This window comes from Xyrauchen texanus, chromosome 17 (assembly GCF_025860055.1).
Source record: "Xyrauchen texanus isolate HMW12.3.18 chromosome 17, RBS_HiC_50CHRs, whole genome shotgun sequence".
NCBI classification, from domain to species: domain Eukaryota; kingdom Metazoa; phylum Chordata; class Actinopteri; order Cypriniformes; family Catostomidae; genus Xyrauchen; species Xyrauchen texanus.
Window position 1 is genome coordinate 32,222,272 of NC_068292.1, and position 13,751 is coordinate 32,236,022.

Genomic DNA, 13,751 nt, shown 5'->3' on the forward strand with positions numbered 1-13,751 from the left:
ATTATTGCATATTAGAATTTTTTTTTATACTAAATGGGCCGAAGTGACCCAGCAAAACAGACTGACCTACGCATTCCAATAATAAACTGACATCGGCCTATGCATTCAAACAGTAAATATAGATTAGATTCTTATCAGCCATTGAAATAAGGTCACATCTTAAATATAAGAATCTCAAAATAAACACATTCACAGAAACATTGTTGATTTATCTCACATAAATGTGTTCCTGCATTACAAAGAAATACAGTCGGAACTACATTTCCCACAATTCCCAGCTCGATAATGATTGGTTACATCCAAATATGACGCAACAGAATTTTGGTCCTCTTTTGCGCGAACCGTTGATGTTGAGGCAGAGAGAAATCTGCGCGCCGACAGCTCCAGCTCTGATAACTATTACATCTAAAGGTGGGTGTTTTTTTGTTGTTGTTAAAAATATATTTTTTTTATGTATCCCATCCGTTTCTCCTATGACAGGCAATGAAAGTGTCTAATGTGTATACATTCACAAGGGTTTGCATCTAATTCTCAAAAATACCTAAATTCCTATTTTCGGGAGGTTGTCTAAATAATAGACAAGGACATTGCGAATATTAATTTAGGTGGGGATGTTGCCATAACTAAGTTATCAAAACAGCCATCGGATTGTATGTAGCTGTGCAAACAAAAAGGCAAAGAAATGCGTTTCTCGTCGCTTAATTGGGAGGGAATTGGGCTGAGGTTGAGGTGCAGCCAACAGGCTCTTGTTTCGTTGAGTTTGGCATGTATCAGCCAACAGACTAGAACAGTTTGCTTCAATTTTACCTTAAATCCTGGCCAACAATTCGACTATTTCACAATTTTCGCAAAGTGGCAGGTTATCTGATGGGTCTCGACGTCTTTTGTCTCGACGACGTTGTTTGTGCATTCGCCAAGCATGCTGTCGAATTTTATTATTTACCTTAATGTGCATGAATGCAGTTGATTAATAAACATACAGCAATATGTAAACATGTAAACACTGTGATATTATTCTGTAAAACGATATCATTGCAGTAGTGTATGCTGTGAAAATTGGATGTGGGTGTGATCTGATTTGTTGGAAACAAACGTTGATCCATAACATTATTTTTTAAGGCTGAATTTCCGAGTTGCATTTACTTGGACATTATTAGACTATTATTATTATGTAATATGTGGAACGTGGCAATAGGAATGATTGCAGGCTGTTAGAATGAGGGTTGAGGGTGTATCTCGGTCATCTATTGTCTCCACTTTAGATCGTGCATCCCAACGGACAGATACTAAAGGGATGTTTTTTTTTATCCATTGAGTGTTGGCTATTTCGTGCTTTCAGATCTTAATGAACATGATTCGTTTCTCTAATGGTTAAAATATCTGACTTCTCAATGAATTAGCTGGAGGATGACTGCCCTGTTGTCTTTGTTCGTTCCTGATACAACAACCCCTTTGTTTTAGTCTCACAGCGGCCACTTAGATCACCTTACAAAAAGAGATGGCGCACTTTATTTTCCGTAAATGTCACCCGAGCTTCTGTGGACAGCAAGTATACATTTTAATTGAACGATTATAGTTAAACTGGATGATGAAAGCAGCGTCTGAATAGATGGATAGGGTGGTTGTTGTGCTGCCAGGGACACATCCCTTTTTTTTGGCTTCCAGAATAAAGAAGTGTATATTTAAATTTTTACATTTAGCATGCACTGATTTATGCATTATTTATCAATAATATTGCCCTGTGATACTAGCTTCACATTATATTAATTTTCATTAACTAATAATTTATGCATGACTATTGTGGCAACGCCACTCCCAAACCCCTTAAATGTACCAGCCCATGTGTTTGCGAGTGTGTTTTTATGCAATCAATATATATATATATATATATATATATATTATATTACATTACATTATATAACATTATTACATTTTTATATATGTATATCTAAGTTCATGTAGTGGATGCAGATATCTTGTTACTATATGAACATTTTCAATGGTAGGATGCGATAATAAGCTGCTTTATAGTGGTGGGTTGTTTACAACACAATATGGGAGAGATTAATATTTAATAGAAGGGATTGTTGAAAGAATAAATTGTTTCTGTTATCATGGTTAGTGGCAAAATGTTATATTTTCTAACATTACTATGTGCTGTTATTTGGCAGGTGTGTGAAACCGCCAAGGTTGGAAGTGCAATGGCCTCCTCTGGAGGTAAGCTGTGGAAATAGGAGCAGCTAAGCTCCAGTCGGAATTCAACATGCATAAAGTAGTTTGCTGAAACAGTAATCCACAGTAAGTCATACTGAATAGAAAACTGAATTAGATTATTAAATGAATGCCATATCATTTACAGACATTCATGTTAAAGAACTGGACAAGCGGGCCTCTGGACAGGCTTTCGAGGTTATCCTGAGTCCCACGGCCCCAGATGCCAAGGGAGAATTCCCACTTTCCACCCCCAAGAAGAAGGAGGTTTCTTTGGATGAGATCCAGAAAAAATTGGATGCAGCAGAGGAGAGACGCAAGGTAAGCGTAAATATGCACAAAGGGCCTATTTTTCTATCAAATTGTATTTGAGCTAATCATACATCCTTTTGTTCATATATTTAATTCCTCCTTTCAGAACCATGAGGCAGAGGTCCTGAAGCACTTAGCTGAGAAACGAGAGCACGAGAAGGAGGTCCTTCAGAAAGCAATGGAGGAGAACAACAACTTTAGCAAGATGGCAGAGGAGAAACTTAACCAGAAAATGGAAGCCAACAAAGAAAACCGCACAGCACGCATGGCAGCTATGAACGAGAAATTTAAAGAGAAAGTATGAATATAGATGGATGCATATGCAAAGTGAAATTTATATAATATATATATATATATATATATAATGGCTCTGAATCAGATATTTAACAGATGTTTCTTTATTTTAGGACAAGAAGCTTGAAGAGGTACGAAAGAACAAAGAAACGAAAGATGGGGCAGAGGGTGAAAACTAAGTTTCCGCTTTTATTTTCCTTTTCATTTAGGGTATAGTGTTGGGTTTTTTAATGCATCCAAAGATTTATTTTTTGTTCCATTAAATGGCCAATTTTCCATGATTGGATTCATGTACTTGCCACTTTTTTATTACGGGGTTTTGGGGAGCTGGTGCACAACATTCTCTTCATCACTTTGTGTGTATTCAGTACTGTCTTTCATCCCCTCTAACCTGTAGATTTGTCCAGTTGCAGCTATTAGCGTTTAAAATGAGCAGTGTTTTACTGATAGGGAAGCATGCATGTGTTATGCATAGGTATAGTATATACTTGGTGTATTGCATTGTGCAAGTCCACCTGTTCCCTTGTATGCCAAAACTGCAGTCCTTTGAGCTTAATAAAGTTGCACAGTTGTTTGTTATTGTAACAGTTTTGCCACTGCCTCTTTGTTGAATAGTCAGCCAGTCAGGGTGTAAAATGGAGTAAACTTGTACACTACGGAGATAAAAGGCAGTTCATTCTATACGGACATATAGGTTTTGCCTAATAATCAGATCTCTTAAATCTTTTTGGACATAGACGTTTCATGAGATTTGTAGTGTTAACATTATACATTTTCACATACACAAATATTTGACTTTACTAGATCATAATCAGAATGATTTAAATTGAACATGCACCAATGAAACTAAACGTATTCATTGTGCACTTGTGCGTAAAGTGCAAAAGTGTGAGTATTTATAAAGGTTTTGATTTATATCCAAACACATAGTGTAAGTGATGTACTGTGTTTGCATTACAGATGAACTGAGCAATATCAATAATACAATTAGTTGGATAGGGCTGTATATGAACTATACAAGCATCCAGTGTTTTTCAGTTTGTCAGATAGGAGAAAGGCTTTTTTCTGTCTCAAAATTATTTTAGAAAGATAAAAAAAATAAAAATAATGAAAATGATTATCTTTTGGTGCCCAAACAGAGTTAGATGCATGGACATTTATGGCAGTTGTAACAGCTCTGGAATCCTCCGTGATGAATGGCTTGTTGTCCACATGCTGTCACATGATTGTGTGTTCAGAAACAGTGCATCCATCTTTTCTAAGATGAATTATGTCTTATTTCCAAATTCCTCCCTCCTTTAGACACAATTACATGCATCCAAAAATAGACCCTGTCCAATATTATGCAATGTGATGTTTTTTTTAAGTGAATAAAATAAAAATGAAATCATGTGCATGTCTCTGTTGTAGAAAGAGAGCATTATTTTTATAATGTTAAAACAAGAGAAGTTCGGTCCAAATGAACTCTTAACACAGCATTTAACACTGAAAACTTCCACACAGTAATGTCCCCAGTATCAATCATTCAATCACTCAAAGTATTGTAGATAAAATAATATTTCAAAAGCTTACTTTGCAGAAAACTCAACTTGAGCACTTTTACCACTAAAAGTACTTTCAGACTCAAGGCAACCTGACAACACAAATTCCTGGACAGCGACCTTTTCAGGGTGTCTCTGAGACAGTGTTACGAAGTACTACATGGGAATGTGCTATTAATTCTTGACTGAGAAAGTAGTAACATTTTGCCATAATGTGTCTAAATTTACAAAGAGGACCTTTGTTTTCACTGTCCACACTGTGTTAGACAAGGACACATTGTCAGCAGGAGTGCCTGTGTGGGAGATGAGATAAGCCTCACAGCTGAGCTGGGCATAAGAAATGAACAACAGTAAATTACAAAGTGTACCTAGACATTGCGTACATGAAATATGTAGGCCTACATGATAGACAACATGTACATAGTTACCATTCAAATATATATTTATAAGCGTAAATAGCGTCTTTGTGTTACCTCATTGCCTGCCACAGCCTTGAATCGCTTTCTAATAAAGATTTAATTGAAGTTGATGCATTTCTCAAATCCCTTCAATTGACTAAAAACAAGAAAAGTAACAGATTCCTGAAACACTATGAGCAATGTTTTGGTAGTATAACTGATGATGTGGAATGTTTTCCTCTGCATGTATAAGTATGTAATTTATTTTCATTTATTTATATATTTAATTTTATTTCACTTCGTTATCCTGTTTTTTTGTGTATGTCTGTATTTTTTTTTAATTTTTTTCCTAAAGTTTGTACAAGTGCTCATTACTTTTTCCTGCATATGTTTTTACAATTTATTCTTGTTAAATAAATATATAAAAAAATCTTTCTGAATTCAAGATTTTGTAGGTGGTATTTATAAGAGAGTCCTATTTCACAGTCCATTAATTTTACAGGGCGTGGCCACTTTAAAGATGGTCTTCTATTGGATAGTTACGGTGAACAAACGCGGCGACGATGCTCTCCGGCCTTTCTGATTGGACAATTCACCTGTCCATCAGCGATCTTTAGGTGTTGTCCATCTGACAGCTGTACTGCAGGGAGCTGACAGGAGCCTCTCCCGCTTAACAATTTCACGTGGAAATATTTCCATAATGACATTTTCGATTTGAATTTTGTTTCCTCGACGCGTTTATAAAGGCACGGTTAAATGCAGTGCACTGATTTAAGGGATAATCCTCTTAAAAGGTAAGTCAGTTCATTTAGTCTTGAACCGAGTCTTGTGTGATACGTTAAGATACAGAGTTTGCAAGCGGGGGGAAATAAAATGCAGCGGATAGCCCAAGATTGATAATCGAAATTTGTTAAGAAATCTACTTACGTAAGACCGTAAACGTTTCTGGTTTTGCTATGACCTGTAGCTACTTTTTGTACAGATAAAATTCAGTGTTGCGCTTCCGGCGTCTCACGATTTTGTTTTCTTCTAGATTTTACTCGAGAAACATCATGAGGGTGTGGGAAGAGTGTCGGAATGCCATTACTAAATATGTTTTTGTTTTTTTGCAGTCTATCACGTAATTGGGTTGCTTTCATTTCATATTTAGAATACATTTGTTTCTAGACGCTATTGCGCGGTTTCTTCCTTAATAATTCATGTGCACGAGGAGCCTCAGGCATAGCTCTAATGTTACGTAAGCGATGACGTCTGTTCATTGTACAACATGGAGAAGAAACGCTCCGACGCTTTACATCACGTTACCTTAATTTTCAGGTTGTACACGTTTTTGCCCTTCAAGTTCTCACTTGAGTTTATTGCCTTGGCATGTTTTTTTGTTTTTTTTTAAATCGTCCATGCTGGATCAGTTTGCAACATAGATCGTTGGTAATGACGTTTGGTTTTGCAGTGGTTTGCATACATTGTATGAATGGAAATAAGCCGATAAAAAGCATGAATGGAAATAAGCCGATAAAAAGCAGGCCAGGATTTTTTTTACTGTTAAATAAGTGATTAAGCTATATCTTAATATCTATATCTTAGTAAGCACATTTATGTATGACTATATTTTTAATTAGATTTCTTTTCTCATGAATGCACATCACCATGCAATTTCAGATGCACTACAGATGTAATGTAATTTAACTGTTATTGAATACTTTTCCCAAACAGACTGCTGTTTACTTAGTCCTTACCATGGCGACGGTTGTGATGGAGCAGATTGGGCGCCTGTTTATCAATGCACAGCAGCTTCGTCAGATCCCCCATTTCCTGGAGTCTGCCTTTCCTACTTTGCCTTGTACTGTGATGGTCAGTGATGTGCCATGGGTATTCCGCGAGTCACACATTTTCACAGGCTACAGGCCACCAGATCAGAGCTGGCGCTACTACTTCCTAACTCTGTTCCAGAGGCATAACGAGTCTTTAAATGTGTGGACACACCTGTTGGCCTCCCTCATTATTTTAGTCAAGTTTCAGGAGCTATCTGAAACTGTGGACTTCCTGCGTGACCCTCACGCCCAGCCGCTTTTTATCTTGCTCCTAGCCGCATTTACCTACCTGGCCTGTAGCGCACTGGCCCACCTACTCTCAGCCAAATCTGAGCTCTCCCACTACACTTTCTATTTCTTGGACTATGTGGGCGTAGCTGTATATCAGTATGGCAGTGCCCTGGCCCATTTCTACTATGTTGTTGATGAAGAATGGCACTCTCTAGTGCAAAGTTTATTCTTGCCAGCTGCAGGCTTCTTGGCTTGGCTGTCTTGCACAGGCTGCTGCTACGGCAAGTACGCCAGCCCCAGCATGCCTAAGTTTGTTCACAAGCTATTCCAGGTGGTGCCTTCGGGCCTGGCCTACTGTTTAGATATCAGTCCAGTGTTCCATCGCATCTATAAATGCTACAGCTCCGAGCAGGGCTGTGCAGACCAGGCGGTGATCTACCACTGCTATCAGGTCCTTTTCTTTTTGATTAGTGCCTACTTCTTCTCGTACCCTCACCCGGAGCGCTGGTTCCCTGGATGTTGCGACTTCATCGGACAGGGCCATCAGATCTTCCATGTGTTCCTCGTGCTCTGCACTCTAGTGCAGATCGAAGCAGTCCGATTGGATTATAGCGAGAGAAGACCTCTCTACGAACGTCTCCATGGTGACTCACTGGCTCACGACGCAGTGGCTCTGTTTATCTTCACAGCATGTTGCAGTGCACTCACTGCCTTCTATGTGCGCAAACGGGTGAAGGCATTTCTAGAAGAAAAGCAAGAGTAGAAGTTTTGGCAAGATACGGGTCTGGGACAAGATAACCATGCTTGCACATGTGGGAAAGATTGCACTGGTCTACAACTGAAATGACTAATAGAATGCAAAAGACCTACTTCCTATTTTGGGTTTATTTGTTATTCATGATTTTGTTCTGTGGCCTGCCAGTGCTGATTACCAAACTGGTGACATGCTTTAAAACTGCATTACACAGAAAGTAACTCTAAAAAATGGATTGCCTGCTGAAAGGTTTTGTGCTCATCTCTTAAGCTAATCTTATTGATGACTGCCATTACACCCCATTTAACACAGCATTTATGTGTCATCTATGAGGGGGTATTCACCTTATTGCTGATATGTTATTTTGCATACAGGAACCATTGTAGATAGTTTAGGTGGATCAACACTGGATTTATACATACTTGCATTGTGCCTCTAAATCTGACCCCATCTAGGTGCATAAATGCTCGAGTGCAGTATGCTACTCTTAAATCAATGTTACACATCAGTAAACAAAATGCCATCAGAACATTGCATACCAGTATGGCAACGTAACACATTTGGATGTCAATGTTAAACACACAGGTCTATTAGATCATGAATAAAAAAATAAATGCAACCTGCGTACAGGAAATCAATTTGAAAGATGGGCTGATTATTATTAAAATGTTTTTCTTATCCCCCTCTACAGTGCTTTTTAGATTATACATAGATTACCCTCAATATACTAATGCAAATCAGTGTCAAAATGACTTCTGTCTTGCCTTACAATGTGTCCTACCTATCCAGTGTCCCTTTGAGGTCAGTTTATTTGGTTGTGCTATTGTGAAATGCAATCGATGGGTATTTTATGAGTATCAGTCATGCACTGCCAGTGGACATTCCCTGACATTTTTAAGTTGTCCACCCAGAGCTGAAATACCAGAGGATGATATGTTGTTAATATAAAAGTAGGCAGGATGTGACATCATGGCCTTGCAGTATAGTCAGATTTACGAAATTTGAGTTTATATAAATAGTTCACTGGAAAATTTTAATTCTCTCATCATTTATTCACTGGTTGTGTATGATATTCTTTATTCTACTGTACACAAAGAAAATCTCAGCTCTGTAGGTCCATGCAATGCAAATGAATGGTGACCAAAACAGAGCTCTAAAAAGCACATGAATACAGCATAAATGTAATCCATACGACTCCAGTTGTTTAATCCATGTCTTCTGGAGTGATCTAGTTGGTGTTGGGTGAGAACAGATCAAAATGTAACAAATTTTCACCATAAATGTTGACATCAGCAGTCTCCTTGGCGATCATGATTAAAGCTCGACTACACTTCCTAACACCATCTAGCGCTCTTTGCATGCGACAAGAACTAGGAAGTGTAATCAAGCTTAAAATCATGATCGTGCCTAGAGACTGCAATGACAAGATGTGCAGTGAAAACACAAGTTATATTTCGGTCTGTTCTCACCCAAAATTGCTTAGATTGCTTAGGAGGATGTGGATTAAACCACAATGATTACTTTTATGCTGCCTTTGTGTTTTTTTTTTGAGCTTCTAAGTTTTGGTCACCAATCACTTTGTATAGACCTGATTTGAGAAATTTGATGGTGGTTAAATATTGAGTGAATTTTTGGGTGAACCAGAGATTTGTGTTATTAATTTAACACAAAAAAGAGCACTTGTTCTACTAGTCATTAAGATTTTCAAATATATTAGAAAGTTGTTTTGTTTTGTTTAATGTAACATTAAAGTGACCGCCAAAGAGGCTTTTGAGAAACAATGAATATGCCCACCATAGATATGATTTTTCCTTTTGTCATGAATATGATCCTTTTGCACACAAGCGCTAAACCTATGGCCTTTACCTTTACTCATACCCGATGTGAATGCCTTTGTGTGTTTTGTGCATATGAGGAGTTATCTATTGGCGGTTCAGCACTTTATTTACAAAAACAGTCTGAGCATCAAAACATATCTGTTTTAAATGTAGATTCTAATGTGCCTGACTACATGCATGCATCCCTGTGTGTGAGTATGCAAACAGGTGCTTGTTAGTGTGTGTTCTCATTTTTGAATGTATTTGTATAACTATGTAGGATGGTTACTTGTGAGAAAGGATATGAAGGCTCTGTCTTATAGTCTGACCCTGTTTAGCTTTTTAATTAGCATGAAATTTGTGTAGCCCCCCTTTTCTTTCTCCTGCCAATGAACAAATTTAACATGCCGATCCATTAGATCGAAGGTGGAAGATAAGCTATTATCTTCTTGAAATTATCTGTATTCTCTCGAGATATTGTGCCACCAGAATTTAGCTCCATTAAATGGTAAATGTTCTGTGCAATGTAGTGGAAAAGCTGGTTTATGATCCGGTTGATCCCATTGTTCTGGAACAGAAAAACATAAATTGCCATGTATGAGTCATTTGAGAAGTAGCATAAAAGCGAAGTCATCACTAATGGTGACCTGTATTTATTTTTGCAACCAGTACCACATTGGGCAGTATAAGCCAGTTTAAACCGCACCAGCACACAACAATGATGTCACAGATACATAAGCTCACAGACAGAAATATGATGTCATGAAAGGACTGGAAACAAAGTGATTTACATGTTAGAAAAGGATCTCACTGTAGATGCTTTATTTAAAGAAAAACCATAGCAAAATATAAATTGTGATTTCTGTAGACTGTGACATTGATATTTATTATGACATGAGAAATTAATGGTATTCAGCAGTAACGAATGGAATTTCTGCTGTACCAGCCAATATGTGTAGGAAGAAAAGGACCACCAACCCTCTCATAGTAGAGCAAATGGGGCTGATAAGAGCTGATGTCACAAGTAAGAAAAACAACACATGAGGTCATCTCCTTGCATAGCCAGTATTTGATCTAAAGCCTCCGTTTCTGTATTGCTCAAGTGGAAATTCAAGAAACTCTGTAAACTACTAATTCTAAACTGTTAACGGTTATCTGTTTCTTTAGTTCTGTACTAATCTACTCACCTCAAAGACACTTAAAGAATCTGAATAGACCTTTTTATCTAACCTTTCTATTTTAAACTCCACCATGATTAGAGTTTGGTTTAGGGATTGTTTCATTTGTATTGCACTTAAGTAAAGAGGAAGGATTGCTCAAAGTATGTTTAGAACCTCTTGTCAGCCAGCAATGATTCTACTGTTGCTCAGTTTTGACAGTACTCAACCATGAGCCCTTGCACGGATCTAAACTAACACTCATGTTTCCTGCTGCAGTGCAGAACAGGAACAAGACTGATGTAACCTAAACTTTACCATTGTGTGTGGAAATGACTGTGTTGATGTACTATGGTATTTAAGTAAATAAACAAGTGTAATTCCTACCCTGCATATCATGTCTTTGTTTTCTTTTTGGGCAGAAAAATACAAGAATACTTAAGGTCCTCTTTATAAACAGAAAAGAATCAATTTGGTGTATGAACACACAAACAAACTTTTTAAAAGGATAGATATAACATACTGTGACCATATGACAATAAAGCTTCTGTATCAGCTTATATCAGTATTCAGATTATATCAGTAATAATCGGTTCCTTACATTCTACTAGTAGGGGAGACTGGGGCTTTGAGTCAAAAGTTAGGTGATACAAATATTCATTTTCATTCAACATTTGGTTTTGTATGCATTTTAAACACAGAGTTCAACCTTCTTAAATCCTATCCTCTTTCAATATTGTCATTGTGCTATAGCTGTTGGGTAAACAAGTGAACACAATAAAACCACACTGGGATACATTCTGGGAAGTGTACTCAGTATTTACACTGTTTACACAAAAGTTTGGATTAATGTACAGATTTTGCTGTTTTGGAAGGAAATTGGTACTTTAATTCACCAAAGTGGCATTCAACTAATCACAACGTATAGTCAGGACATTACTGATGTAAAAAACAGCACTAACTCTATTTGAAAAAATTAAAAATAAAAAGTCAATTTTGATCAAATCTAGACAGGCCTCATTTCCAACTGCCATCACTCCAACACCTTATCCTTGAGTAATCATGCTAAATTAGTACTAGAAAATCACTTGCCATTATACCAAACACAGCTAGAAGTTATTTGGTTCATCAAATGAAGCTAAACATTGTCTTCGTGTCTGTTTTTGAGTTGCCACAGTATGCAATAGATTGGCATGTCTTAGGTCAAACATGACAAAAAAGAAACGGCTTTCTCTAGAAATGTGTCAGTCAATCATAGTTTTGAGGAATGAAGGCTATACAATGCTTAAAATTGCCACACATTTTTTAGATTTTATACAAATGTGTACACTACAGTCTTCAAAGACAAAGGACAATTGGCTCTAACAAGGACAGAAAGAGATGTGGAAGACCAGATGTACAACTAAACAAGAGGATAAGCACATCAGAGTCTCTAGTTTGAGAAATAGACGAATCACATGTCCTCAGCTGACAGCTTAATTGAATTCTACCTGCTCAACACCAATTTCATGTACAACAGTAAAGAGAAGACTCAGGGGTGCAGGTCTTATGGGAAGAATTGCCAAGAAAAAAACACATTTGAAACAGAAATACAAAAAGAAAAGGTTGAGAGGGCAAAGAAACACAGACATTGGACAACAGATAATTGGAAAAGAGTGTTATGGATCTTAACACCATTGAGATTTTGTGGGATCAGTTATACTGTAAGGTGCATTAGAAGTGCCCAGCAATACAGCCACCTATGGCAAGTGCAAACAGCGACTGGCATAGCTCCAAGTTAAGTGATAAATCAACAAAGATAACTAGCTTAAAATAGAATGCACAGAATAGCACAGTTAGTTTTGATAGCAAAGCTGGCCATCAAAATAGCTTAAAATCATTTATAAAACATGAATGACACATTGATAAATGACAAATGTTATATAACATGGGATTTGTGAGACATTTTTAACCATAATACTGTAAGGCGGGGTGCCAATGTGTTTGCATTCAAAGGCAAAGAGCAAATGCTTCCTGAGGCACCACACCCCACTGAGCAAAGACTGAAAAATCACACCTCATTGTTACCCTTCCACATCTGTCCCATTGTCTCCCCTCTCCTCCTCATCCATAACCTTTCAGGCCAGAATCACCTCAAACTCACCTAAGATCTGTATGTAACAAAAGACCATATCTGATGTATACAAATAATGTAACTTGTGTAACATGTTTGGTATCATTTCAAATGTCTCGGTGCATCTGGTATAGTGTTTTGTCCCCAGGTTTATAAAACTTAATGACAACAAAGTTATAAGGTCTATGCCAAATACTGAATAATTCTGGAGGTCTATCCCCCACCTTGAAGGTTAAACACCAGGAAGCCAAGAACCCTTTCACCCCCAAATTCTCATTGAACACAGGATAATACCATTTGGTACACAATGTGTATTCTGTCTGGATATTTAAGGATTCTCTGTAGTCAGATGATCCCACACCTTAATGTGTGTTACTGTAATAATTGGAATCTGCATTCAGATTTCCCATGCTTTGCAATTACATGTACTTTTCTCAACTGCCAGGTATGTTCTTTGACTTGGTTCTTTAACTTGTGTTTTAAATCATACCTGGCAAATAAATTGTTACTTTTTGATTTATTCTGTATTCCTCTGAAATCATTTATATCAATACTGGGTCTTTAAAATAGTAGAAACTGCTCTGGAGGAACCGAGCAGGAGAATACCATTTTAAGAATAATTTATTTCATAACTGAAGCTTTAATGTAGGAGGAAGCCACTTAAAGACTATCAGTTTGAATCTCATTAGAAACTGATCAAAAGGTAAATGAATAGAAGAGGATTCAGAGTAATCAGTAACTTAAATGATTAAAATAAAAGAATAATCAGAAAGAATTTAGAGCCTTAATCTAAATTAGAGGTCAACTTAAAATTGGAGTCAGATTAATATAAAATTGGAGTCAGATAAAATTAATAACGGGATGAATTTGTAAAATGCAAATTATTAACAATAATTGCTTTACTTCAGTGCTCAGAAAAGACAGAACAACGCAGAGACCTTCAAGGGGCAAATCTATGTATTTTTAGCAGTTTTGCCTGTCATTTTACAATACAGACTTTCTATCATCTGTTAACATTTGTTCATCACCATCATCTTACTCAATTAACATCTTTATGTTCATCATGATCTTTTTCACTTTTTCACATGATCTTATTTATCATCATTATTATT

General features: G+C 37.0%; 2 protein-coding genes across 2 annotated transcripts; both read left to right on the top strand.

The window, feature by feature from the left end:
* Positions 1 to 334: 334 nt before the first annotated feature.
* Positions 335 to 3,402, top strand: LOC127657603 (stathmin-like). The gene is made up of 5 exons (XM_052146467.1): positions 335 to 411; positions 2,172 to 2,217; positions 2,360 to 2,532; positions 2,630 to 2,821; positions 2,931 to 3,402. Exons 2-5 carry the CDS (start codon positions 2,202 to 2,204, stop codon positions 2,994 to 2,996), a joined length of 447 nt encoding a protein of 148 aa, XP_052002427.1. The 5' UTR covers positions 335 to 411; positions 2,172 to 2,201; the 3' UTR covers positions 2,997 to 3,402.
* Positions 3,403 to 5,392: 1,990 nt separating this feature from the next.
* paqr7b (progestin and adipoQ receptor family member VII, b) lies at positions 5,393 to 10,913 on the top strand. The gene is made up of 2 exons (XM_052146466.1): positions 5,393 to 5,550; positions 6,470 to 10,913. The coding sequence occupies exon 2, from the start codon at positions 6,494 to 6,496 to the stop codon at positions 7,559 to 7,561; it is 1,068 nt and encodes a 355-aa protein (XP_052002426.1). The 5' UTR covers positions 5,393 to 5,550; positions 6,470 to 6,493; the 3' UTR covers positions 7,562 to 10,913.
* The last annotated feature ends 2,838 nt before the right edge of the window (positions 10,914 to 13,751 follow it).

What these genes read in the sequence shown, in the direction of transcription:
- LOC127657603 (XM_052146467.1), top strand. An exon ending in CAGCAGAGGAGAGACGCAAG is followed by an intron (nt 2,533 to 2,629) that starts GTAAGCGTAAAT and finishes TCCTCCTTTCAG; the next exon opens with AACCATGAGGCAGAGGTCCT. An exon ending in ACGAGAAATTTAAAGAGAAA is followed by an intron (nt 2,822 to 2,930) that starts GTATGAATATAG and finishes TCTTTATTTTAG; the next exon opens with GACAAGAAGCTTGAAGAGGT.
- paqr7b (XM_052146466.1), top strand. Translation starts at nt 6,494, where the DNA reads ATGGCGACGGTTGTGATGGAGCAGATTGGGCGCCTGTTTATCAATGCA.